This window comes from Sander lucioperca, chromosome 17, assembly GCF_008315115.2.
Source record: "Sander lucioperca isolate FBNREF2018 chromosome 17, SLUC_FBN_1.2, whole genome shotgun sequence".
NCBI classification, from domain to species: domain Eukaryota; kingdom Metazoa; phylum Chordata; class Actinopteri; order Perciformes; family Percidae; genus Sander; species Sander lucioperca.
Window position 1 is genome coordinate 15,710,909 of NC_050189.1, and position 25,042 is coordinate 15,735,950.

A 25,042-nucleotide genomic window follows, 5' to 3' on the forward strand; every position below is an offset into this window, starting at 1 on the left:
GCTCTATGGCGATTATTTGGTTTTTTTGGGGGGGTGGGGAGCTTTTCCCTTTATTTGAAATCCACCCAAGAACAAATGGCCCAAAAATATATATAAATCCAAACAAACTGGAGTCTCCCCATTCTAACTAACTAAACTCATCCCTAGTCTTCGGACAGGTACAGGTGGTGGGTATTTATTCACTATAAACCATTTGGTCTGAAAAAGCCCCTGGTATGCAGTTACCCTCACAACACCACAGATGTGATCCCAAGCATATAGCTCCAACCACTTTCCCTGTCACACTAAAGAAGCCCCCTGCAACAGACTCTCTAATAGAACCTGCTGCTACGAGCCCCCATGTCATGACCTGGCTCAAAAGTATGACAAAATGTGGAGCACACACATGTTTGCTCAATTAAATCAAATGTATTTAAATAAACAAAGGTAATCTTGCAATCAGTGTATCAGTAATGTGTGTAGTGTATGGATGTGTGAAGGTGTAGCAATGTTGGAACGCAAAAGTAACTCAACCCAAAGTCCAAACAAACTAAGCAACCTTGAGGAGGGAGAGAGGAAGAGTGACTGCCCAGGCACTCCTATTTATGGACATGTGAGCAATCAGTTCCTCCAGGTGTCAATCATCAGTCCTTATCAGCCAATAACCAGATCCCAGCAACAAAAGGGACCTAATAGGTCTTAAGGCCTAGGAGCCGTCACAAAACCCAAGAGCCAAATCCTGAAAAAAATCCCCTGAGTCAGCTGATGGTGAAGCTATCTAACCAGGCTCCTATCAGCACTGGTTCATAACAACACAACAGAACAAGACTAATTATGAATCATTCAAAAGAACAATATTTAGAACATTGGAGAAAGCAAACAAAGTAGACTAAATTGTTATCTGACAGAGTATCTGAACACTGTCAGAGATACAAAGAAGAGACGGATCCTGACTAAATACAGGCTCAGTGACCACCAACTGGGTCAGACACAGATGCACTTCCTCCTCCACTGGGAAAAAGTTTCACACCTGTAAAAATCCAAGCGTACCAAATTGCGTCATTACAAATCACGCAAGAACGTCGACTCCTCTTATTGGTCGGATGTGTCTGGGGGCGGACGCAAGAAAGTAAATACAGGAAGAAGGTCCTGTGTTCTGGTCTAGTGGTCAAACCTCATTTCATTAAAATGATCAGACATTGTTACGCGAGTCATGTTACTACGTCTGATTTGGTCACCGAGACTTCGCTCTGCTCTGCCGGCGTCTGTCTTCAATTTTAACAGCAGCTGGTTTGACCACAGAGATGTGAGTGATGAACGGCAAGCTTGACCTCAGTCTATTTCTGTGATAGAAACACTGCAAGCTGCTACACTGTCAGAAATAATGTGCAAAATTTGTACCTTAAGGGGTCCAACAGCTTGTCACTGGGGCAGTACCCTCGAAGGTACATCAATTATACCCCTTTACAAGGGTACATACTTGTTCTCTTACAGTTTGTACCCTTTGGGAGCAAATGTGTACCCCCTGGGGACAATAATGGACATAATGCTCTAGGACTATGAATTTGAGAACTTCATAATTTCCTTGACAGCCCTGAGGCACTAGCCATCCCATCCCCCAACATAATTTTGGTCACACCATGGGTCACACACTGACATCTTTCTTATAGTACCCCTATATGTTCGAAAAATGGTACAGACATGGACCCTTTCTCACGTTTGTACCCTTTCAACCTAGAAAAAGTACAAATGTGTACCTTATGGATCAACTATGACCCTTTGGGGGTACATCGCCAGCAGTTGTACCTCAGAGAACATAAATGGACCTCAACCATACCTTTATTTCTGACAGTGTACAGTTGGTGCGGTTCGAGTACGGATCACATTCTCACCACAAACGAACCGCTCCAGAGTTTGATTGAAAGCGCACCAAGACCTCTTCAAGCAGGTCTCGGTATGCTTGTTTGGTCCGCTTTTGTTGCGCACCAGAGTTTGATTGCCGCATTCTCACCTGCCCTGACGAACTGCACCGGTGGGACAAACAAACTCTAGTTGGATTCAACCGAACTAAAGGCTGTCGGTGTGAAAACGCACTTAGGGCCCTATCTTGCACTCAGCGCAATTGCCTTTGTACACCGACGCATGTATCATTCCTATTTTGCACCCGACGCACACTGGACTTTTCCCTCCACAGACGCACGTCAGTAAATTAGGGACTGAATTTGCGCTCCCGGGGGCGGTTCAGCGAAAAGAGGGGTGTGTAGGCTCAAACATTCCCTAGTGCTATTTTGCAGTTTCAGAAAACATTTCTGCCACTGACCAGGAAAAACCTAGTCTAAAGTCAGTGGCGCTAGTCTAAAGTCAGTGGCGCGTTATTCAGATGCTATTTTAGAGGCGCATGCTTGGCCATAATGTAGCGTGTGCGCAGCGTGCATACACTTTGCTTCTCTCATCTACACGGACGCAGCAGTTCCCATTTTTGCAAACCATACATAAATATAAGGAAAAGTATTACTGAAAATGCGCTTCAGGTGTTATATATAGATGGATAGGTCAGGAGGCACTTTAAAGTACAGTCCTCAAAAAGTTGCAGCAGTCTTTGTGACTTGTTGTGTTTTACACGACATTTCCATGAATCATGGATGTGTTGATGACATAAATGGGGAAATATTAGAGGACTTAAGGAGACGTGATGATGAACTACGGTGGGATTGGACACTCCGGCGGGATCTGCTCCGGGAATGGTAATGCGCGATGCGCTCCTGGTGGAGCGGGTGGATGGAAATGGAGTGGGGGGAGGAGGAAGGGGCACAACAGGAGCAGGTGGTGCGTTTAGAGGCCCACGCTCCATGGCTACAGCAATCTCTCCAGACTTGAGGAGATGCGCCCGAGACATCGCCACCCGGTCAAGACGGGCATTTATTACTTGCCGCATCCTGCTGTTAAAGGGAATATGAGATGACGCTCTGATTGGTTTATTGCACATTACGCCGAAACCACACCTAGCTACTTCAGACCAACACATTTTAGATATGCGTCGGGCGCAAAACTCATTTATCCCGCCGATAACAGCGCCCAAGATCTGCCCACAAAGCTACTTGATACTTGCACGTTTGATACTTAGAGATTTACACCTTGGAAAAATAGCCAAAAAAATAAAACTTCCCAAAGTTAACACTAGAAAAGAAGCTGGAAATTCTCCTAGGAGAAATAACAGCAGCTCCACTGCTACATATGTATCTGCCTGCCACAACCTGAGGGACTCACCACCACTTCAGGATCCCAAAATGACAGGCAAAACACTGGAATGGATATGTGGCGTTATTTCATATAACAAGCGGGAGACACTGATGTATGAAACTGCCAACTAGATTGATTTACTTGTTAATCAAAGATGTATATATATTTTAGGTTGTTAGAAATAAAAATCTAATTAATTCATTCGATTTGATCTCAAAATTTAAAAAAAGCAACAGAGACTATTTCTAGTCCCTGTAAGTTGTTAAACAAGTGTAGCGGCGGGCGCTTCATCAGTAGCAGCAGGAGGGACTGATGGGGTGTTACGTCTTCTACATGTCAGGACAGCAACAGCTACAAGAATCAGTCCAACTGGAACACCTGCTGCCAGTCCAAGGTATAGGCCTACAGGAGAGGAGTTTCCATCCTCAGGGACATCATTGATGGAGTTTTCATCCTTGGGGTGTCCACCGTTTGAACCTGAAGATGAATAAAACACACAAGTCAGTAAATGTGTGATAGTGGAGCAGTCTTCATCCTCTCTGATGTTAGAAACTGCAGCTACAACCTGATACTCAGACTCAAAACTCTCTGAGAGAGACTACCTCACCTGGCTCTGTAACCTGCAGACGGATGGTTCTGATTGGCTCAGAGTCAATAATGGCTCTCTTTTTACGTCTGAAATCATCTGGTGCAACGCGACACTCGTATGTTCCAGCGTCGTTAATGTTCACATTCTTCAGAATTAAAGACACGTCTCCGGCTTTCAGATCTCTGTCCACCAGCTCCACCCTGTCCTTAAAGGATGGATTCTGGTAGGTTGGATCCAGGTGTCCATCTCTGTAAAAGAAGACATACTCTGGCTCCAGGTCAGCTCTGCTCCACTCTACAGCTCTGATGGAGGAATCATCAGCCTGACATGGAAGAGTGGCATTCTGTCCAGGGCGCACGGTTACCACAGTCACGTCTGAAAAACAATAATAAACTACTATTAATAATAAAAAGTCATGTTATTTCAACAGTTCTCTACAGGTGTGTCCCTGCAGAAGGTCTCTGTAGAGTCTCACCTGATGGAGACGTTCACTGATCTGTCACAACTGCAGAGATATCACAGGACTTTATTACCACAGGTCAACTCTTTAGAAGGCGTATAAGGTTGTTACACATGAAGGTGATTCCACATTAAATCTATTTACTTCAACATATTTCATTCAAAGCAACAGTGTGTCTTTAAAAGCATGTCATTGTTTGATTTAATCTGATCTCTTTCACAGTCAGCGTCTGTAAACAGTAGCGGTTTTTGGCACGGGCAAACCAGGCAGCCTCTGTGCCGCAAAGCAGTTATCTGTTATCTATCATTTCATTGTGTGGTGAATTGGCAAACCGGTGCCCCCCCTGCAGCTGCAGGCGCCCTGCTTGCTGAGAGAGGAACATCTCGCTGCAGACCGCGGGAAGGCGAATGTCAAGCCCCTCCTTCCCACAGGCTGCAGAGAGACGTACTTGTGCACAGAAGCCGTGTGAGAAAGGAAAAGGGGAGGGGGGCGCGGGGGACAGTTCACCTCTGGGTCTCGCAAATGGAACGGTCAGGACAAGGTGGGGAACGGGGGACCACGAGCCTCCTTGAGCTCATCACTTTTATGCATGATAAGGATCTATCGGAGATCTACCCCAACTTTTGGACTGCTCTGAGGATTGCACTTACTCTGCCAGTCACTATGGCTCCAGCAGAGAGGAGCTTTTCAACACTAAAGTTGATCAAGTCATACCTGAGGTCAACCATGCACAGCACTAAATAACATACATAAGTGTCCTGATGTAGGAAATGTTTGTGTTTCCAGCACAGGTTGAACTGTTGCATCAGATTGCTGTCACTGCTGAGTGCAGCGCACTTTCTTCCTCTTTAATTCAGCCTCTTACGGTGCCTCCCTCTCTCCCCTTTTTTACACAACAAGCCTTTTGAAAAACTGCGGAGGACTGGATAGGTTATAATCTAGGGGGCAGACGGCGATCACCTTTTGGCACGACAACGGCAGTTGTTAAGCTGAAATCATTTCTTGTTACTCAAGTTTCAAGTTTCACTTCATCCTTAGAAAAGGAAATGTAGTGTGCAGCAGGATATCTAAAACACATACACAGAAAAAAAGCACCACCAGATGCCAACAACATTGTAAACACAACACAGGACACACAACAACACATCATAATAGTCACAGGAATAAAAGAGTCCCTGGCACATCTAGTTCTTAACATAAGCAGCCTAAAACGGCGACATGAGGGGAGCAGATTAAACTCCCCAAAGAGTGGGTGATCAGGGCAGTTTAAAATGAGTTTAGCCTTACCCCTGACCCATTCATCATATATATGTTGTAGCTGTGGTAGCTGTACCCCGACCTCCTTAGACGCCACGTTTACCAGCTTTGTTAGCTTACGCTTGCTGATCATTGGAAGACCACTTTACCACACCACAATAAAAAAAAATCAAGACTAATTCAATAAAACACTGGTAGAACAAAGCCATCAGAGTCCTGCACACGCTGAATGATGTCATCTTCCTCAAGAAGAAAAAGTCTCTGTTGGGCCTTTTTACAAGCAGCATCTGTGTTGCTCTCAAAAGATAATTTGCTGTCAATGATTTTTTTGCTGTCCTAAATATTTATATTCACCGACTGTTGTCACACCACACTTGATGCATGAGGTGACGGATGAATCAATCAGCGCACATTACATGGCTATATGACAACTTTGACTGCTTGTTTTGTTGTTATTGTCTCCTGCATGACAAGCTTTAGTGATTATTGAATCTTCAAGCGCTTAAACAAATGTTAACCAGATAATGCAAACTGAGAATATTCTATTCCCGCACGTTAAACATGTCCGGCATTTGGAGCAAAACAAACCGCTTGAAAGTCGGTTGGAAAGTTTAGCGAGGAACGCTGATTTTAAACCTCCTGCTTCAATAAACACATGGGCGCGAGGCTTGTCTGTCACAACATAGTGGTCATGTAAGGCAGCCAAAACATCCTTTCATTTTTTTAGTTGACTAATGTGTGAAAACATCCATTATAGAAACAGTGGTTACATAACCAGTCACAGTTTAACCACGAGTGAGTTCCTCTACCTGATCTACAAATATCACCTACAACAACCCGTAAATACTCAATATAATCAGTTTGTCTACATAAATCTTTTCAAAATCAAAGCTGATATTTACCCAAAGCTGCTTCAGACAGAAGAAAAAACAGGAAAAGAAATGCAGTCATGAGAGCGGAGAGAGTGGTCATCTGCTGTCGTCTTTCTCTGTTCTCTCCCTCACTTGATCTGTTGTTTTTACTACAAGACACACTATATGGTTTGGGTATCGGAGCCAAGTGCCACCCTGATTGGTGGAGGGTACTAGCTTTGAGTCTTTTGATACCACACACTCCACCCACTAAGTGTCATTTTGTTCTCTGATTACAGATTCCCAGACAGGAAATGTGACACCGTACAGACTTCATTTCCATCCTCAGTAGAGCTCTAACTGAAGCAAAGGCCTACTGTACCACCATCTACTACACTGTACTACCCTCTACTACACTGTACTACCCTCTACTACACTGTACTACCCTCTACTACACTGTACCACCCTCTACTACACTGTACCACCCTCTACTACACTGTACTACCCTCTACTACACTGTACCACCCTCTACTACACTGTACCACCCTCTACTACACTGTACTACCCTCTACTACACTGTACCACCCTCTACTACACTGTACCACCCTCTACTACACTGTACCACCCTCTACTACACTGTCCCACCATCTGCTATACTGCATACTGTAAATACACTCTTCTATTGCTTTATATAAATAATCATTACAGTGATTTACTTTTGCAATAAAAAATATAATACCAAAAACTATACAATAATACAACATGGCTCTTACAGATGGGGTGTTTTGGTTCAGGAGCTTTAGTTTAATACATTTTCATACTCAAAGTTATTCTGCAGTTTGAATGAAACCTGTGACTATAAAGAAGATGAAGCAGTAAGAGATCAGTTACAGCAGCAGAGGAAGCAGCAGCCATCTTTATGGGTCACAGCTGAATGTGAAATGTTTTGCAGTCAGGAAAAACTAAATGTCATTGTGAGGGGGGTAACCTTACCTGGGTTAATTGGTATGGTAACCAGATAATCCTTTGTTGTTTATTCCCAAAACCTGAGTTAAACATGCAGATTGCAGATTGCATATGTGCGTTCTGAAATTAAACAGAAAGAGAAATGCTTTTGAATGTAATTTGAATCCAAACATAAGGAATGTGACAGAAAACTTAACTTTATATTTATGTATTTCTAAGACATCAATCATTTAACCAAACAACAACTCATAGCTTACATCATGTTTGTCCTTATTGATGCCCACATCAGGGGGGTTAAAGATGGTCCAAATTCTGGTTTCTGAACCTGAACCCGACCATTTGTTCTAAATATCTGTCCGAACCCGGCCCGGCCCGTCGGGTCCCGTCGGGACCCGTCGGGACCCGTCGGGCTTGGGTCGGGTATCCATGCCTTAATTCAAAGACCTTCATTGTGACTGAATTCAAAGCCACAGGTCTATAGTCATTCAGTCCAATGATGGAGGGTTTCTTGGGGACTGGGATGATGGTGGAGCTTTTGAAGCATGAGGGGACTTCGCACAGCTCCAGTGATCTGTTTCCCTCTCAAACCTGCAGTAGAAGGCATTCAGATCATCCGCAAGGCCATTGTTCCACTGGCCTCAGCAGTCATTTCAGTGGTATACAACTTGTGTCTTTGTTCAATGTAACTTGGCTCACAGCCGGAGACGCCCTGAAGCAATAAATAAACTCTGAACAACATCACGATTAATTCTAAAGCAACCAGACTGTCAATGTTTAAAATTCCTGATCAGATGTAAGTTCAAGCTCAAAAACTTTGCCTCAATATTTGGAATTCCAATGATTGAGTCCTGTTATCATGTTACAGGAAAAGGACCTGCAGTGATTATCAGTGAGAGAGGAGGAGATTATCATACTGCTGCTGCTGCTGCTGATCAGAGACAGGTCAGGTTTGACTGCTGATGACTAAAGTCAGAGTAAACAGTCAAATGGCGTCCTACCCCACAACACATTGGTCAGGGTTTTATTATGAAGGACAAAGGTCAGTTTGAAAGATTTTCTCAGATTTTGAGAGCCGTTCGTCTTGCTCATCCCGCTCGTCATTTCCAGGTTAGCACTTCACCAATCAGATTGGTCATCGAGTCCGACTGCCCACCTTCCGATTCAACATGTCAGGTCGGCCAAAATGAAGGCCGACGGCTCCTCCAGCTGACGACGGCACAGAACACACCGAGCTGTGTTTCTTGGATCAGTTCCAACAAGTTATTCTGTCTGAATGCAAAACATGTTACGTCACATTTAGGTTCTTGACTGACTAAACAAACACATACCGATTTAGACACACCTATATACATAATACAGTCTTCAGCGTCATTATAAAGAAATAAAATAAAGATGATCTGAGAGCTGATTCCAACTGTGTTTGGTCCAAATGGTCCACAGAGAGAGAATCATTTTTTATTCCTAACTTGTATATACGTTGTATGTACATTCTTTCCTTTGTATATTTTTTTTATCTTTATTTTTTTCACAGTATTTATGTATTGTTTATTGTCTATTATGTTTGTGTGCTGTGTGTCTGATATTTTGCTGTTGTGGCACAGACATTTCCCAGGATGATTGTTTCCATGCACCTGTTGTACAGTGACAGCTCCTTGTGGAATAAAAGAATCTATCCTCTTCTGGAGATGTAGCAGTGGAACATTTTATTAATGCTGCTGCTGGAGAAATAGCACTATGTATCATGGGAGAATTCATGTTGTTGTTACCCACAGACACAAATGAGATGATCAGATATTGAACTGAACTGTAAATGTAGTTGTTTGCTGTGAAACTTCAACAGTCTGTTCAGACATACTGTATAATAAACCGCATCCTCTTAGTCTGACTCAGACTGAGAGGGTGGGGGAGGTGCAAAGTTAAATGTGCTTTCAACCATTTCAAAACATATATTATGGTTCACTCCATATAAAATATTAACTCGATCAAACACACAAACAGATGACATGTTGAAGAGCTCTCTACACCTGATTAGAAGATATTTGGTGGCTGCTCCGTCTGCTGATATTTACAACTAAAGAAACATCATTTCCTGTTAAAAGCTTGCTGTAATATATCAGCTCTGAGTACAGCTGGGCTGAAGTAATGGATTACATTTGCTCATTTAATGGAGTAAAGTATTTCTGTGTTCTGCTGCTGAGTTTATAATGTCTGAACATCTCTGTTTTCTGCTTCATTCTGCTCTTAAAGAACATTTTAACTGACTTATCTTTTATCTGAGCACAATTTTGATATCAAATAAGTAGCCTAACTTTGTTTTTTACTACAATTAATTCATATTAAAAGTACTTTTAGTTAAGTAACTTAGTTTTTCTTTAAAGCAACAGTTTATTTGAAGTGAATCTCTTTTAGTCTGACCCTCCTCTGGGACCATCTCATCATGGAGACCCTACAGGAGCTCAGAGCTCCAGATAATACAGATCCCAGACTCAGATACATAACGGATGGTTCTGATTGGCTCAGAGTCGATGCCTCTTTTTCTGTCTTGAACCAGCTGATGCAACCTGGCACTCGTATGTTCCAGTGTCGATGCTGCTCACATTCTTTAGAATTAAAGATGTTTAATATTAATATGTTTCTGCCCATCAGGTCTTTGCCCACCAGCTCAACCCTGCCATTATAGGATGGATTCTGTTTGTCTTCTACTTTACCTTTGAGTAAGAGGAGGAGGTCTGGCTTCGGGTCAGCTCTTCTCCACTCTACAGCGTCAATGAAGGAATCAGCAGCCTGACATGGCAGAATGACAATGTGTACAGTTTGCACGTTTAACACAATCAGGCCTGAAAAACAATAATAATCATTAATAAATAATAAATATAATATGTTATTTTAAAAGGATTCCACAGCCAGGAGTCTCCATATGGCCTCTGTCCCAAGACTTTATTCCCACAATATCAACAAGTTGGCGCTAAGACACGTGACGTCAACTTTATAGACCAGAAAAGGGGTCTGGTATGGGTGCATGTTTAGCTCCTAATTATGCTAACTTGTTTTTAGGACTATGGGAGGAACAACACATTTTTTTCTGTCAACAACCCATTCAAAGAAATGACTTTTTATTGTTTATTAATGTTTGTTATTGTTTTTCAGACCTGACTGTGGTAACAGTGCACCCTGGAGATGATGTCATTCTGCCATGTAAGGCTGCTGATTCCTTCATCAGAGCTGTAGAGTGGAGCAGAGCTGACCTGGAGCCAGATATCATCCTCTTATACAGTGATGGACACTTGGAAACAGATTAACACAATCCATCCTTTAAGGACAGGGTGGACCTGGTGGACAGAGATCTGAAGGGCGGGAACGTGTCTTTAATAAGAATGTGAGCAGCATCGACAACGGAACATACAAGTGTGGAGTTAAAGCAGGTGGTCCAAGACGTAAGAAGAGAGACAGTGACCCAATCAGAATCATCAGAACCGTCCATCTGCAGGTTACAGAGCCAGGTGAGTGATATATATCATGTTGTAGCTGCAGTTTCTAACATCAGAGAGGATGAAGACTGCTCCACTATCACACCATCACACACTTAATGACTCATATGTTTTTTTATCTTCAGGTCTGGACAGCGAAAACACAATGAATGATGTCCCTGAGGATGGAAACTCCTCTCCTGTAGACCTATACGGTGGACTGGCAGCAGGTGTTCTGATTCTTGTAGCTGTTGCAGTGGTTGGTGTCCTGATATATAAAAGACATAAGAAGAAGAGATCAGGAGTGTCTGCTGATGATGTTGAGGTAGGACACTGTTTAGCTCCTCTAACAACTGAGGAGAACTGAGATCATGTGCAGATCTGGTGTTGGGTCTGTTTCTCCCCTCTGTGAATCTCCACCTCATCGTGGTGGGGGGTGGGGGGTGGGGGTGGTTTGGGTGTATCTGAGTCTGGGATCTGTATTATCTGGAGCTCTGATGGTCCTGTAGGGTCTCCATGATGAGATGGTCCCAGAGGAGGGTCAGACTAAGAGTGATTCAAATCAACTGTCTACCTTTACCTTTTACATCTAGAGATCTAGAATGTTTTACTTGAGTAAAAGTACTGTTGCTTCAAAGAAAAAGAAAAGTTAGGTGACTTAAAGATTTACTGCGTAACTTTTTGATATTAATGAACGTCCGTTACATTCAAGCCCGTTACCAAATGAGTTGCTACAAAGCTAATTAAGACTATCAGCTCCACACAACTCTCTCTGTATTTCTCAGTAGGACTATGTTCAGAAGATTGTGGCGTCCGGTGACTTTCCCGCGCAGACACTGCGATAGTTAACTCTTCTGAAGAGTCCATCATTTTTAATTTTTTAATTTTTGAAAGATAATTTTCTGGGCACTTTAGGCCGTTATTATATTATTTTTATAGGGCAGCTGAAGACATGAAAGGGGAGAGAGAAAGGGGGGGGAATGTGCAATCACCGAAGGCTTGTATCATGAGGATTCACTGACAGTTTTGTTGAAAAATATGCTCAGATAAAAGTAAAACACAAGTTATTCAAATGTTCTTTAACAGCAGAATAAGGTTCAGACAATATAAACTCAGCAGCAATACACAGAAATACTTTGTTCCATTAAATGAGCAAATGTAATAATAATGTACTCAGGGCTGATATATCACTGAGAGCTTTTAACAGAAAATGATGTTTCTTTAGTTTCTATATATCAGCCAAACATCACCAAATATCTTCTAATCAGGTGTAGAGAGATCTTCAACATGTCTTCTGTTTGGTGTTTGATCGAGTTGATTGCACAATTTATATGGAGTTTTACATTTTAGTTTTCTGCTCTTTTAAACTGAGGAGTTGATGACATTGTGAATATTGTTGTTATTGTAATTATAAAATCATCTGATGATCAGAATATCTCAGGGGGACATAGAGGACCAGTCTGTCTCTAAATAAGACCTTAAACTGGATTTATTATCTATGAAATAGAATTACATGATGTTTGCAAAAGGAAATGTTATGAAATGTGAATTATACCAAAGTGATGATCTTTGAAAGCAGTTGATAATTATTTATTATGAATGAATGGATGAAATAATAATGATCAGAGACATGATGGAAGTTGATAACTCAGTTTTAACATTCAGATATATTAATGTGCTTTAAACTGTTTTAGTCTTTTATCTTATTTTAATAAATACTTTATTTTTGCTACATTTGGATCCTGAAGTTGTTACTTTTATATATTCATTGTTGTGTGTTTTTTATTCTTTGAACACAAATAAAGCCGCTCCAAATATCCAACCTCATATTGTTTGTGTGTTATATTAATATTTTAAATGTGTTCAGGAGCACAAACGTGCACAAATATAACTTTAACTGCTAATATTCTACACTGGTACTGTATATTTGTGCCACCCCACGGTGCAGTGCAGTGAGTCAAACATTAACTAAATGTATTAAATATCTGTCTGGTGCATCAGGTCTTGAACAACTCTTGACAGTCTCTTTCTCTGAGCAGCAGATCACTAATAAACACTGCTTATCTTTTCCCCGTAGCTAGATGATTAAAGTATTTCAGCTTGAACTCCGATCTGATCAGGATTCAAACACTGACTGTCTAGTCGCTTTAAGAGAGAGATGTGATGTTGTTCTTAGTTTAGTTTCCTGTTTCTGGCTGTGAGCCCAGTTCCCCTGAGTGTGGCCTTTGTTAGTCATAGTATACAGTATATGGTATCAGACTGCTACATTGAGCCATCAGTTGGGTCAGCTGAGGTAAGACACAGTATTTCTCAGCTTTAGACTCCAGAGAACTAGTCCTCACCTTTTTATTTCAAAGTTAAAAGTTTATATCTGTCTGAACTTAACAGCTGAGCTGCTCTGCTGCACACAGAGATGAGTCTGCCACAATAAATCTCCCAACGTCTAATATAATCCTTCATAATAAAAACCTGACCAACGTGTTTTGGGGTAAAAAGCCATTAGACTGTTTACTCTGACCTTAGACAACAGTCAGACCAGACCTGTCTCTGATAAGCAGCAGCAGCAGCAGCATGATAATCTCCTCCCTCACTGATAAACACTGCAGGTCCTCTCACTGGAACATGATAACAGGACTCAATCATTGGAATTTCATATATTGAGGCAACGTTTTTCAGCTTGAACTGAGATCTGAGATTCTAAACACTGCCAGTCCGGTTGCTTTGAGAAAGAATGATGTTACATGAATGTATGAATGATGTTCCTAGTTCAGGGTGCTTTCTGGCTGCGAGCCCAGTTCCACAACACTGAACTGTGACAGGAGCTGCAGGAGGTTATCAGTCTGATCAGCTGAGGGAAGGCCCAGAGTGTGTTACAGACTCATGTTTTTATTTCAAAGTTTAAACTTTCTTTATATCATTTATCACAGCATGCACTTATAGACAGCATATGAGACAAAAACGGTGGACTTGGTTTAGAATGTGAAAAAGGATTCAGGTGCAGTAAATTTCATTTCTTTAGAAGAACCTGAACCTGTTGAATCTGTACAGAGACACACAGAGGATCAGGTGTGTCTTAGACACCGTCCAACACAGAGACTCAGTTGGATGCTGTCCATGTCCTCTGTGTGTCTTTGTGTTTTTAACCTGCAGCATCTCATCATCATTTTCCTCTTTAAGGTCTTTGTTATAAACAGGGAGCTCCCATTACAGTTTGTTTCTCTGATAACACTCAAGAGTTAATAATGAAAGAAAAAGTGATTTAATATAATTTATTTGAAGAGCTTTACAGTGCAAAGGATGAAGTAAACATGCAATCAACAACTGAAGAACTGATCATTTAGTCAAACAGCTTGTAATGATTATTTATATGAAGGAATAGAAGAGTGTCTGTACAGTATGAAGGGTAAAAGAGGGTGGCTGTTTCTGTCAGATGTTTAACTGAACTCAACACTAAATATGATCTATAGAAGCAGATATTATGACTATGACTCTCTACTTTGTGTCTGTGGTTAACAACAACATGAGGTCTCCCATGTACAGCACATTTAATAAAGCTTAACTGGTTGACGGTGAGAAAAAAGAATAATTGATATGGAGATGCTGCTTGGTTGTGAAAAACATGGTACCCAAGTACTGTTAATTGGATATGGTCCAAAGAGGAAGTGTGAAACACTTAATTCTGTTATTATTCTATTACAGCCCTTTCAGTGAACTCCAGACTGTTTTCTGTGTGTTTCTTTGGATTTGCCAGGAGATTTAAACATTGACAGTCTGGTTGCTTTAGAAATAATGGTGATGTTGTTGAGAGTTTAGTTTGATTCTCTCTCTGTGGACCATTTGGACCAAACACAGTTGGAATCAGCTCTCAGATCATCTTTATTTTATTTCTGTATTATCAAGCTGAAGACTGTATTATGTATATAGGTGTGTCTGAATGTGTGTGTGTGTGATTTAGTTTAATATATTTGTCTTGTTGTTGAATCTCAGTTCAGCTTTGTGTGTGTGTGTGTGTGTGTGTGTGTGTGTGTGTGTGTGTGTGTGTGTGTGTGTTTTAGTTTTATATATTTGTCTTGTTGTTGTTGGAACTTAGCTTCATGGCTGTGTCTTTGACAGAAGAATCTAAATGTGACATGTTTTACATTCAGATAAAATAACTTGTTGGAGCTGATCCAAGAAACACAGAAACATGTTTAGTTGCAGACAAACTGCTGATCTGATAGAAAACAGATGCACTGAACTGTATGTAAAATATAAATGAACTCTTTTCACATATTGATGCATTAATGCAGTTCTGTTTCTGTCTGTCCACTGGGCCTTTTGTCCCTCCAGTGGTGGAGCTGATCTTTCTGCAGACGTCCTGAAGTTAAAGCCTTCCCAGTGTAATGCTCCTCTGGAGAACAGAGTGAAAGCTGCCTCCTGCTGGCTGTCTGACTGCATTACATCATGCTCTCTTTCTTCTCAAAGCCTCAGCACATGACCGGCATCTTTAATTATTAACTCTGGACACTTTAATATATATATATATATATATATATATATATATATATATATATATATATATATATATATATATATATATATATATATATATATGTGTGTTTATGTGAGAGAATGGATGAATGAATGAATGAAAAGGTAACATCTACCTTCACTAGCCTCATGTCCCACCCGTCCAGCACGCTAAGTGACACAAATCAAACACACCTGCTGTGATTCAGAAACATGACGAAGTTGATTCAAAACTTCACAAACATATTAGCACAGTGTCTTTTAATATATATTCTACAACAGGACTCAAGAGATGGCTGTTAACATGTATGATTTCAGTATCTTAGACAAATTATTGTTATTGAGAAGATTTGAGTTCATTGTGATTTTTTTTTAATCATTATTATGTAATTCACCAAGAAGAAGAAAAACACACCTGCTGCCATGTTACTTCACCAACAGGTGCATGCTGGTTGTGGCTAACATGCTAAATGCTAACATGCTGATGGATGATCCTCCACTTCACCTTCAGACAGGTGAGTTCAACAATTCACCTGTCTGAATGTGAAGTGTAATCCAGTGGTTAATGAGCAGACTGTTGGAAATCTGAGCATGTTTAGAATATGAGGCCAAGATTGAACCTGTAAATCTGTCTTATTGCTCCACATGTAATACAGTTTTCATTTTTAAAGTCCCCCACCAGACACGTTTTAGAGATACTTTGCTATGATTAATATTGTTTTCTCACATAAAATGTTTTAAAAGAACAACTGAAAAGTGGCTGGAATCACATCTACTTTTCTCCATCACTGAGACATTCTGGATCTGGCCTTAACACCGACCGGTGGTGGGCAGACTAGACTAAATGTAGGATTTCTTTAGCGTTAAGTGACAGGTGATACAACTGTGCACGCCTCATAGGTAAAGGATGTTGTTTAAAAGTAATGCTGGAGTGAACCAGAGTGTCCCATTTCTCAACTGAGGATCCATCTGTCCTCGCATCTCCCCCGTGTTTTAGGGCCCAGATTCCCGTCGTCTTTGTCTTGGCCAAAAAATTGCACTTGAACACACCGCAAAGCCTATAGCTGACGGCTAACTACCACGTACGTTCTGCGCATGCGTGAGAAGAAGTAACTCTCCATGCCAACAGGCGGCGATAATTTATTCGTCGTTCAAAAAGGCCAAAACAAGAAGCCAGACAGGACTGTGGATATATAAACTATCATGATATGGGAAGACTATTTTCTCACCGCTCATAATGTAAGTTCCCTTTTTGGAGAGAAAGAATTGTCAGATGAACAGTTGAAAATGGTACTGGTGTCGTCAGCCTTTGGTCTTTTGTTGGTTAAAGAAGAAAAGTTGAGACGAGGAATAGGCGCATGTGAGGGAAACAAATAAGGTAACGGGATGTACCTGATGTGTACAAGTACAACAGTGGAAACAGAAGGAAATGGTGTGGCGTTGGGATAAACGTGGCACAGCAGACCTGGGGTCAGCACAAAGAACAAAATGTGAACTGCTAATATAAATAAAAACAATGAATATCAGATTCAGAACACTTTATTGATGCTGCTCAGGGAAATTATTCATACAAAAGTAGCAAAACATGATGATTCAAATGTAACAAAGTTCAACTCTTTTTTATGTAAAGTGATCATATTTATGCTTTATGGCTTTTTCCCTTTCCTTTATTGTTATACATCTCTGTTGTGCACGTTATAGGTTTACAAAGTGAAAAAATCTAGATACTGCTCCATGTAAACCTATTCTGATATAACCTCTAAATACAATCATGAACCTGAAAATGAGCATAATATGAGTACTTTAACTAGTAATCCCATGTCAGTTGTATAATTCACATTATTTCATAACACATTTCCTTTTACAAACATCATGTCATTCTACATTGTAGATAATAAATACAGTTTGGAGTCTTATTTAAAGACAGACTTGTCACCTCAGTTCCCCTGAGATATTACTAGCTACATCAGATGATTTAATAAATACAACAGTATTCAGACTTTAATCAACTCCATAGTGTAAACTACACATTAGCAGCCTCTATAAGCTTATACAAATGATACAAAGGGATGAGAAAAAAAACAACAATACAAAATAAACATATGAAATGCCTGACCTGACCAAACACACTGTGTGATGAAGAAGATACTAGTAGGCAGGGGTTGGATTGGCTTAGCCTCCTGAATTGCTGCTTGTAGCTTTCTGCAGTACCATTGTAACCCCGAGGCACTTTGATATGCAACTAACTGTACTGTATACTACAGCGTCACTGTGTAGTTGTACTTCAGAGGAAAACATTGTACTACACGTACCTAAAAGAGAACTTTGCAGATTCAGAGTCTACTCACAAAATATCACAAATAATAATAATAATAATAATAAGATTATTATTTCTTAAACTGTCCAGCATCAGAATCAGATTCATTGCCCCCCCCCCCCCCTCCAAACAACATAAGTGAAAGAGAAAATTATATTTCTCAATTGCACAAATCCTTCATTAGAGCATTTGAAAAACACACTTAAAATAATCCAGTTATTTAACTATTGCAATTACAACAGGAAACACACTTTTTAAGGTGCACAATCTCCACAATGAACACAATTCTGCACAAAATATGACAGTATAGGTTATCAGAACTTAAAATAAATATACACTATAAATGTGCCAACAATATATACAATAATGAAACATTTAACAAGATGAATAAATTAATAAAACGGTATACAACAAGCTCTCTCTCTCTCTCTCTCTCTCTCGCTCTCTCTCTTTATATATATATATATATATATATATATATATATATATATATATATATATATATATATATATTTAAAAAAAAAAAATCATCAGCCACGGGAGCTGATGAAGGTCTTTTCGCTTTTTTCTTTTATTTGAGCCACTTGGGTAACTTTGTTTAATTTTTGCGTTTAGACCATTGCCATAAAAGAAAGGTTTAGACTCGTCTTGCTCCGTCTCTGTGTACTTCCGAGTTCTCCTGTCACCGTGTGTTTATCTTTAGCACCAGGCCCCGCCCCCGCACCGTTGTCCGACTTGTCCATTTCATTGTGAAAGTAGGGGGTCATTAACTTCTGTGTTAAATCTAGTCACACTGATGTGTGGTGGAATGTCTGATCTGAGTTTGTATACAAAGATGATGTTGCGGGTCATTTTAATGTTTTTATGGGGACAAAGACATCTGTGGTGAACTCACCACAGACAGTTGCCTTGGTCATTGAGTCTCAACGGTGCGCTGCTGAGAGTGAACAGGGGAAACACTGGAATGGATATGTGGCGTTATTTTAAATGACCGGGAAACACTGACGTATAAAACTGCCAATCAGATTGATTTACTTATTAATCGAAGATGTATATATATGTTATTTTTTTAGGTTGTTCGATATAAAAATCTAATTCATTCATTCAATTTGATCTCAAAATTAAAAAAAAACAACAACAGAGACTATTTCTAGTCCCTGTGAGTTGTCAAACAAGCGTAGTGGCGGGCGCTTCATCAGTAGCAGCAGGAGGGACTGATGGGGGTCTTACGTCTTCTATACATCACGACAGCAACCACTGCAGCAGTTACAAGAATCAGAGCACCTGCTGCCAGTCCAAGGTCTCGGCCTACAGGAGAGGTGTTTCCATCCTCAGGGACATCATTCATTGAGTTTCCATCCTTGGGGCGTCCACTCTCCTGACCTGAAGATGAATAAAAGACATGAGTCAGTAAATGTGTGATAGTGGAGCAGTCTTCATCCTCTCTGATGTTAGAAACTGCAGCTACAACCTGATACTCACTGAAAAACTCTCTGAGAGAGACTCACTCACCTGGCTCTGTAACCTGCAGACGGATGGTTCTGATTGGATCAGAGTCGATGATGGCTCTCTTTTTATGTCTGAAATCAGCTGATGCAACTCGACACTCGTATGTTCCGTTGTCGTTGATGTTCACATTCTTCAGAATTAAAGACACGTTCCCGTCCTTCAGATCTCTGTCCACCAGCTCCACCCTGTCCTTAAAGTCTGGATGCTGCTGGGTTGAATCACAGTGTCCACCTCTGTAAAAGAGGACGTACTCTGGCTCCAGGTCAGGTCTGCTCCACTCTACAGCTCTGATGGAGGAATCAGCAGCCTGACATGGAAGAGTGGCATTATCTCCAGGGTGCACAACAAGTTTGTCTGAAAAACAATAAAATAATATTGATAAACAATATTAATATTAATAAATTCATAAGTCAATCTTAATTAAAAAATATATTTCGCAAGACATTTCATAGTGTGCAGAGAGAGAGAGAGAGAGAGAGAGGATGAAAGAGAGAAAAATAATAAAAAGTTATTTCATTTAAAAAAAGACATTCACCCAGGAAACAGGTGTTCATGTCCTGAAGAAGTTAAGGAGAAAACACAAGACTTTCACCAGGAAACAGGTGATCATGTCTTGAAGAAGTTAAGGAGAAAACACAAGACTTTCACCAGGAAACAGGTGTTCATGTCTTGAAGAAGTTAAGGAGAAAACACAAGACTTTCACCAGGAAACAGGTGTTCATGTCTTGAAGAAGTTAAGGAGAAAACACAAGACTTTCACCCAGGAAACAGGTGTTCATGTCTTGAAGAAGTTAAGGAGAAAACACAAGACTTTCACCCAGGAAACAGGTGATCATGTCCTGAAGAAGTTAAGGAGAAAACACAAGACTTTCACCCAGGAAACAGGTGATCATGTCCCGGGAGTGTTTTAATCCAAACTACAATCTTTTTTTAATCTTAACTTGTCGTTTGGTTTCCAAACTTTCTAAACTTTGGTGTCTAAGCTTTAGCCTCTTATGAATTTCATTTCTCATTAATGAATTTCATTTCTCATTACAGGTGCTATATACTATAAATAAAGTTATACTTATAATTTCTACTGGCAACTGTAGACGTAACCCTGGTTTAGAATCATTAGCATATAGCACTGTGATGTGATAGAATGGCACCATTCGCCCAGCCAATCAGAGCCCTCTTTTTAAATTTAAATTTTTTTTCTTTTTTTTTTTTTTATTCCAACTTTTGTTGGAAAATGTTCCAGATTATTTTATAGATATGAGTCAGGAGTTGAATTGATGTGTCCCAACAGAATATGAGAGTTGGATCCAAAACAAAGTCACATTTTTACTAATGTCTGCAAATTTGCATAAATAAACTAATTTCAATCTCTTTAAGATAAAGGCTGGTTCCCATATACATATAGAATACATTATTTAATATCTTCGCTGGTTTAAAAAATGTCCATGTTGTGTTTCTCCTGTACTAACTGAATTTGAATTTCTTTCCTAGGTGTAAGAAATGATGCACACACAGAGGTCTCAAGTAACCAAGTACAAATACTTTACCTTACTTACAGTCATGTGAACAAATTAGGACACCCATGCTAAAGTTGACTAAAAAGAGGAATAAAAAAATCATCTTTAGGAAATTGATCTTAATGCCTTAATTAAAAAAATGAGGAAAAATCCAACCTTTAAGGACACCAATTTTCTTTGTGAATGAATAATGTATCATGAATAAATAAATAAATTAATTAATAAATGTTCTTCCTTAAAATACAGGGGGCATAAGTCAGTACACCCCTATGTTAAATTCCCATAGAGGCAGGCAGGTTTTTATTTAAAAAGGCCAGTTATTTCATGGATCTAGGATACTATGTATCCTGATAAAGTTCCCTTGGCCTTTGGAATTAAAATAGCCCCACATCATCACATACCCTTCACCATACCTAGAGATTGGCATGGGGTACTTTCCATAAAATCATCTCTCTATGCAAATCAAACCAGCTATTAGGCTAACTGACATAAAACCATGCCAATCTCTAGGTATGGTGAAGGGGATGTGATGATATTTATTTACGATACATTATTCATTCACAAAGAAAATTGGTGTCCTTAAATATTGGATTTTTCCTCATTTTTTTTAATTAAGGCATTAAGATCAATTTCCAAAAGATGATTTTTTTTATTCCTCTTTTTAGTCAACTTTAGCATGAGTGTCATCATTTTTTCACATGACTGTAAGTAGAAATCTTGGGTATCTATACATTACTTTACTGGAGTAATTATTTTACAGCAGATTTTTTACTTCTACTCCTTATATTTGCACGCAATTATCTGTACTTTCTCCTCCTTATATTTAAAAAATAGCCTTGTTACTCCTATACAGACAACCATACAAGGGTAATTGTTACTAAGCCTGCCCTGGGTACACCAATCTTTTTTTCCAGTTTGGTTATCTTACATCCGTTGCCCTCACAGATTCCTGCAGATAAGCTTGGATGGACATTTACATTCCAATAAAGGCTATTGATAACATGCCTCTGAAGTTTGACTTTTTGCACCATTACAATACAACTAGTCATCATATCTTCCGCTCCATGAAACACATGTTAATGCTTAGTAGTACACATATAAGGTTATTTAATGTATTTGCATTGTACTAAAATGCGGCCTAAGCTTTTGTCCTTAATGGCATTTCCCCTCCCCCCCCCTTACATTACTTTAACTTTTATACTTTAAGTAGTTTTGAAACCAGTACTTTTACACTTTTACTTGAGTAAAAAGCTTGAGTTGATACTTCAACTTCTACAGAAGTCTTTTTCAACCCTAGTATCTATACTTCTACCTGAGTAATGAATGGGAATACTTTTGACACGTCTGTGCACACATAACCCTCTCCCTCTCTCTGTCTGTCTCCCCCCCCCCATTTTTTTCATTAAAAACTGCGCAGTCAGAAACACGTCTGGCGATCCCTCTTTAAAATGTTAAAGTAACTGACAAAGTCGAACACAATGTTGGTCAATCACATCATTCTACGGTCTGTTATTTCTCTGTAGACTCAAACACAATGCTTCTTTACAATAACTTAAAACCTCTGTTAGGCGTCAAACCCATAACACACCGGCTCGCTCCACACTACCGTTATTATTCCTCACATAGACCTACTACAGATAGGCCTACTACAGATATAGCCCATATAAGCATTATTTTTGAAAGATTACATGTAAAACAGCTCCTGCTTAATCTATACACTGTACACAACCTGGAACTATCTGTGTTTTCACCACATGCATCATAACCACACGGGTCAGAAATAAAGTCTACATAAATCTTTTCCGGATAAAATATCAGCTTTTTACCTGAAGCTGCTACAGACTGAAGAAATAACAGGAGCATTAATGAAGCCATGAGAGTGGAGAGAGTGTCTGTCATTGATGTAATAAGGTGTGGATCTGCTGCTGTCTTCTTTATCAGTGACCTGAGTCTGCCTCTTCAACAGCGCTGACTGAGCAGCATGCATAGGAATGACAGACAGTATAATATATCTAATCTAGAAATCACTTGCTTTCCTCTGGAGGTCTGGAGTCGCTAGTAGCCTAAGGTCCGAAAACTGGCTAAATATAGACAGAGTGTGTCACCAAAGTCAGCTCCCCTGCGTTAATAAAGCACTGATCTGCTGTCCCACCTCGCATGTTTAAGTGGGCGGGTCTCACAGTCCGGGTTACTAGAGGACGTTATGGATTTTGATATGGGAAACGATGGAAACGTCTAGAAAAAGTTCTAAAATCTAGCCTATGAAATGCTATTCAAACGTGTTATTTATTTTGTCCCTGGTTCCTAAAGTTATTTAGCTTATTGATATAAATGTGGTGGACAAAATAATAGAAACACCTCTTTGTAAAACACAATACAGTTCAATAGCAGCAACAATAGCCTACATGTATTTTCTGCAAAGTTATTTAGACAACAGTCAAACCAGACCTGTCTCTGAGCAGCAGCAGCAGCAGCAGCAGCAGCATGATAATCTCCTCCCTCACTGATAAACACTACATGTCCTCTCACTGGAACATGATAACAGGACTCAATCATTGGAATTTCATATATTGAGACAAAGTTTTTCAGTTTGAACTGAGATCTGAGATTTTAAACATTGCCAGTCTGGTTGCTTTGAGAAAGAATGATGTTACATGAATGTATGAATGATGTTCCTAGTTCAGGGAGTTTTCTGGCTGCGAGCCAAGTTCCACAACACTGAACTGTGACAGGAGCTGCAGGAGGTTATCAGTCTATCAGCTGAGGGAAGGCCCAGAGTGTGTTACAGACTCATGTTTTTATTTCAAAGTTTAAACTTTCTTTATATCATTTATCACAGCATGCACTTATAGACAGCATATGAGACAAAAACGGTGGACCTGGTTTAGAATGTGAAAAGGGATTCAGGTGCAGTCAATTTCATTTCTTTAGAAGAACTTGAACCTGTTGAATCTGTACAGAGACACACAAATATGATCTATAGAAGGAGATATTATGACTATGACTCTCTCCTTTATATCTGTGGTTAACAACAACAACATGAGGTCTCCCATGTACAGCACATTTAATAAAGCTTAACTGGTTGACGGTGAGAAAAAAGAATAATTAATATGGAGATGCTGCTTGGTTGTGAAAAACATGGTACCCAAGTACTGTTAATTGGATATGGTCCAAAGAGGAAGTGTGAAACACTTAATTCTGTTATTATTCTATTACAGCCCTTTCAGTGAACTCCAGACTGTTTTCTGTCTGTTTCTTTGGATTTGCCAGGAGATTTAAACATTGACAGTCTGGTTGCTTTAGAATTAATGGTGATGTTGTTGAGAGTTTAGTTTGATTCTCTCTCTGTGGACCATTTGGACCAAACACAGTTGGAATCAGCTCTCAGATCATCTTTATTTTATTTCTGTATTATCAAGCTGAAGACTGTATTATGTATATAAGTGTGTCTGAATGGGTGTGTGTGTTTTAGTTTAATATAGTTGTCTTGTTGTTGAATCTCAGTTCAGCTTCATGTGTGTGTGTGTGTGTGTGTGTGTGTGTGTGTGTGTGTGTGTGTGTGTGTGTGTGTGTGTGTGTGTTTTAGTTTAACATAATTGTCTTGTTAGAATTAGTTCAGCTTCATGGGTGTGTCTTTGGAAGAAGAACCTAAATGTAACAGGATAACTTGTTGGAAGTGATCCAAGAAACACAGAAACATGTTTACTTGCAGACAAACTGCTGATCTGATAGAAAACAGATGCACTGATCTGTATGTAACATATAAATGAACTCTTTTCAGATGTTGATGCATTAATACAGTTCTGTTTCTGTCTGTCCACTGGGCCTTTTGTCCCTCCAGTGGTGGAGCTGATTATTCTGCAGATCTTGCACTTCCCGTAAATGAAAGACTTCCCGTAAATGAAAGCCTTCCCAGTGTAATGCTCCTCTGGAGAACAGAGTGAAAGCTGCCTCCTGCTGGCTGTCTGACTGCATTACATCATGCTGTCTTTCTTCTCAAAGCCTCAGCACATGACCGGCATCTTTCTTTATTAACACTGGACACTTTAATATATATATATATATATATATATATATATATATATATGTGTGTTTATGTGAGAGAATGGATGAATGAATGAATGAAAAGGTAACATCTACCTTCACTAGCCTCATGTCCCACCCGTCCAGCACGCTAAGTGACACAAATCAAACACACCTGCTGTGATTCAGAAACATGACGAAGTTGATTCAAAACTTCACAAACATATTAGCACAGTGTCTTTTAATATATATTCTACAACAGGACTCAAGAGATGGCTGTTAACATGTATGATTTCAGTATCTTAGACAAATTATTGTTATTGAGAAGATTTGAGTTCATTGTGATTTTTTTTTAATCATT

General features: G+C 39.7%; 2 protein-coding genes across 3 annotated transcripts in view; one reads left to right on the forward strand and one right to left on the reverse strand.

Moving 5' to 3' along the window:
- LOC116060892 (CD276 antigen homolog) overlaps window positions 1–11,094 on the forward strand; it is a 27,125-nt gene extending 16,031 nt beyond the window's left edge. For both annotated transcript variants that reach the window (XR_004107606.2, XR_004895484.1), the window contains 2 exons: window positions 10,490–10,842; window positions 10,956–11,094. The gene's annotated coding sequence lies outside the window, so the exon portion shown is untranslated. The remainder of the gene's footprint in view (window positions 1–10,489; window positions 10,843–10,955) is intronic.
- On the reverse strand, window positions 3,445–22,729 carry LOC118493528 (hepatitis A virus cellular receptor 2 homolog). Its single transcript, XM_035993666.1, has 4 exons — window positions 22,485–22,729; window positions 19,376–19,498; window positions 3,827–4,054; window positions 3,445–3,699 (listed from the first exon to the last, which is right to left on the reverse strand). The coding sequence occupies exons 1-4, from the start codon at window positions 22,555–22,557 to the stop codon at window positions 3,482–3,484; spliced, it is 642 nt and encodes a 213-aa protein (XP_035849559.1). The 5' UTR covers window positions 22,558–22,729; the 3' UTR covers window positions 3,445–3,481.
- Between the last annotated feature and the right edge of the window lie 2,313 nt (window positions 22,730–25,042).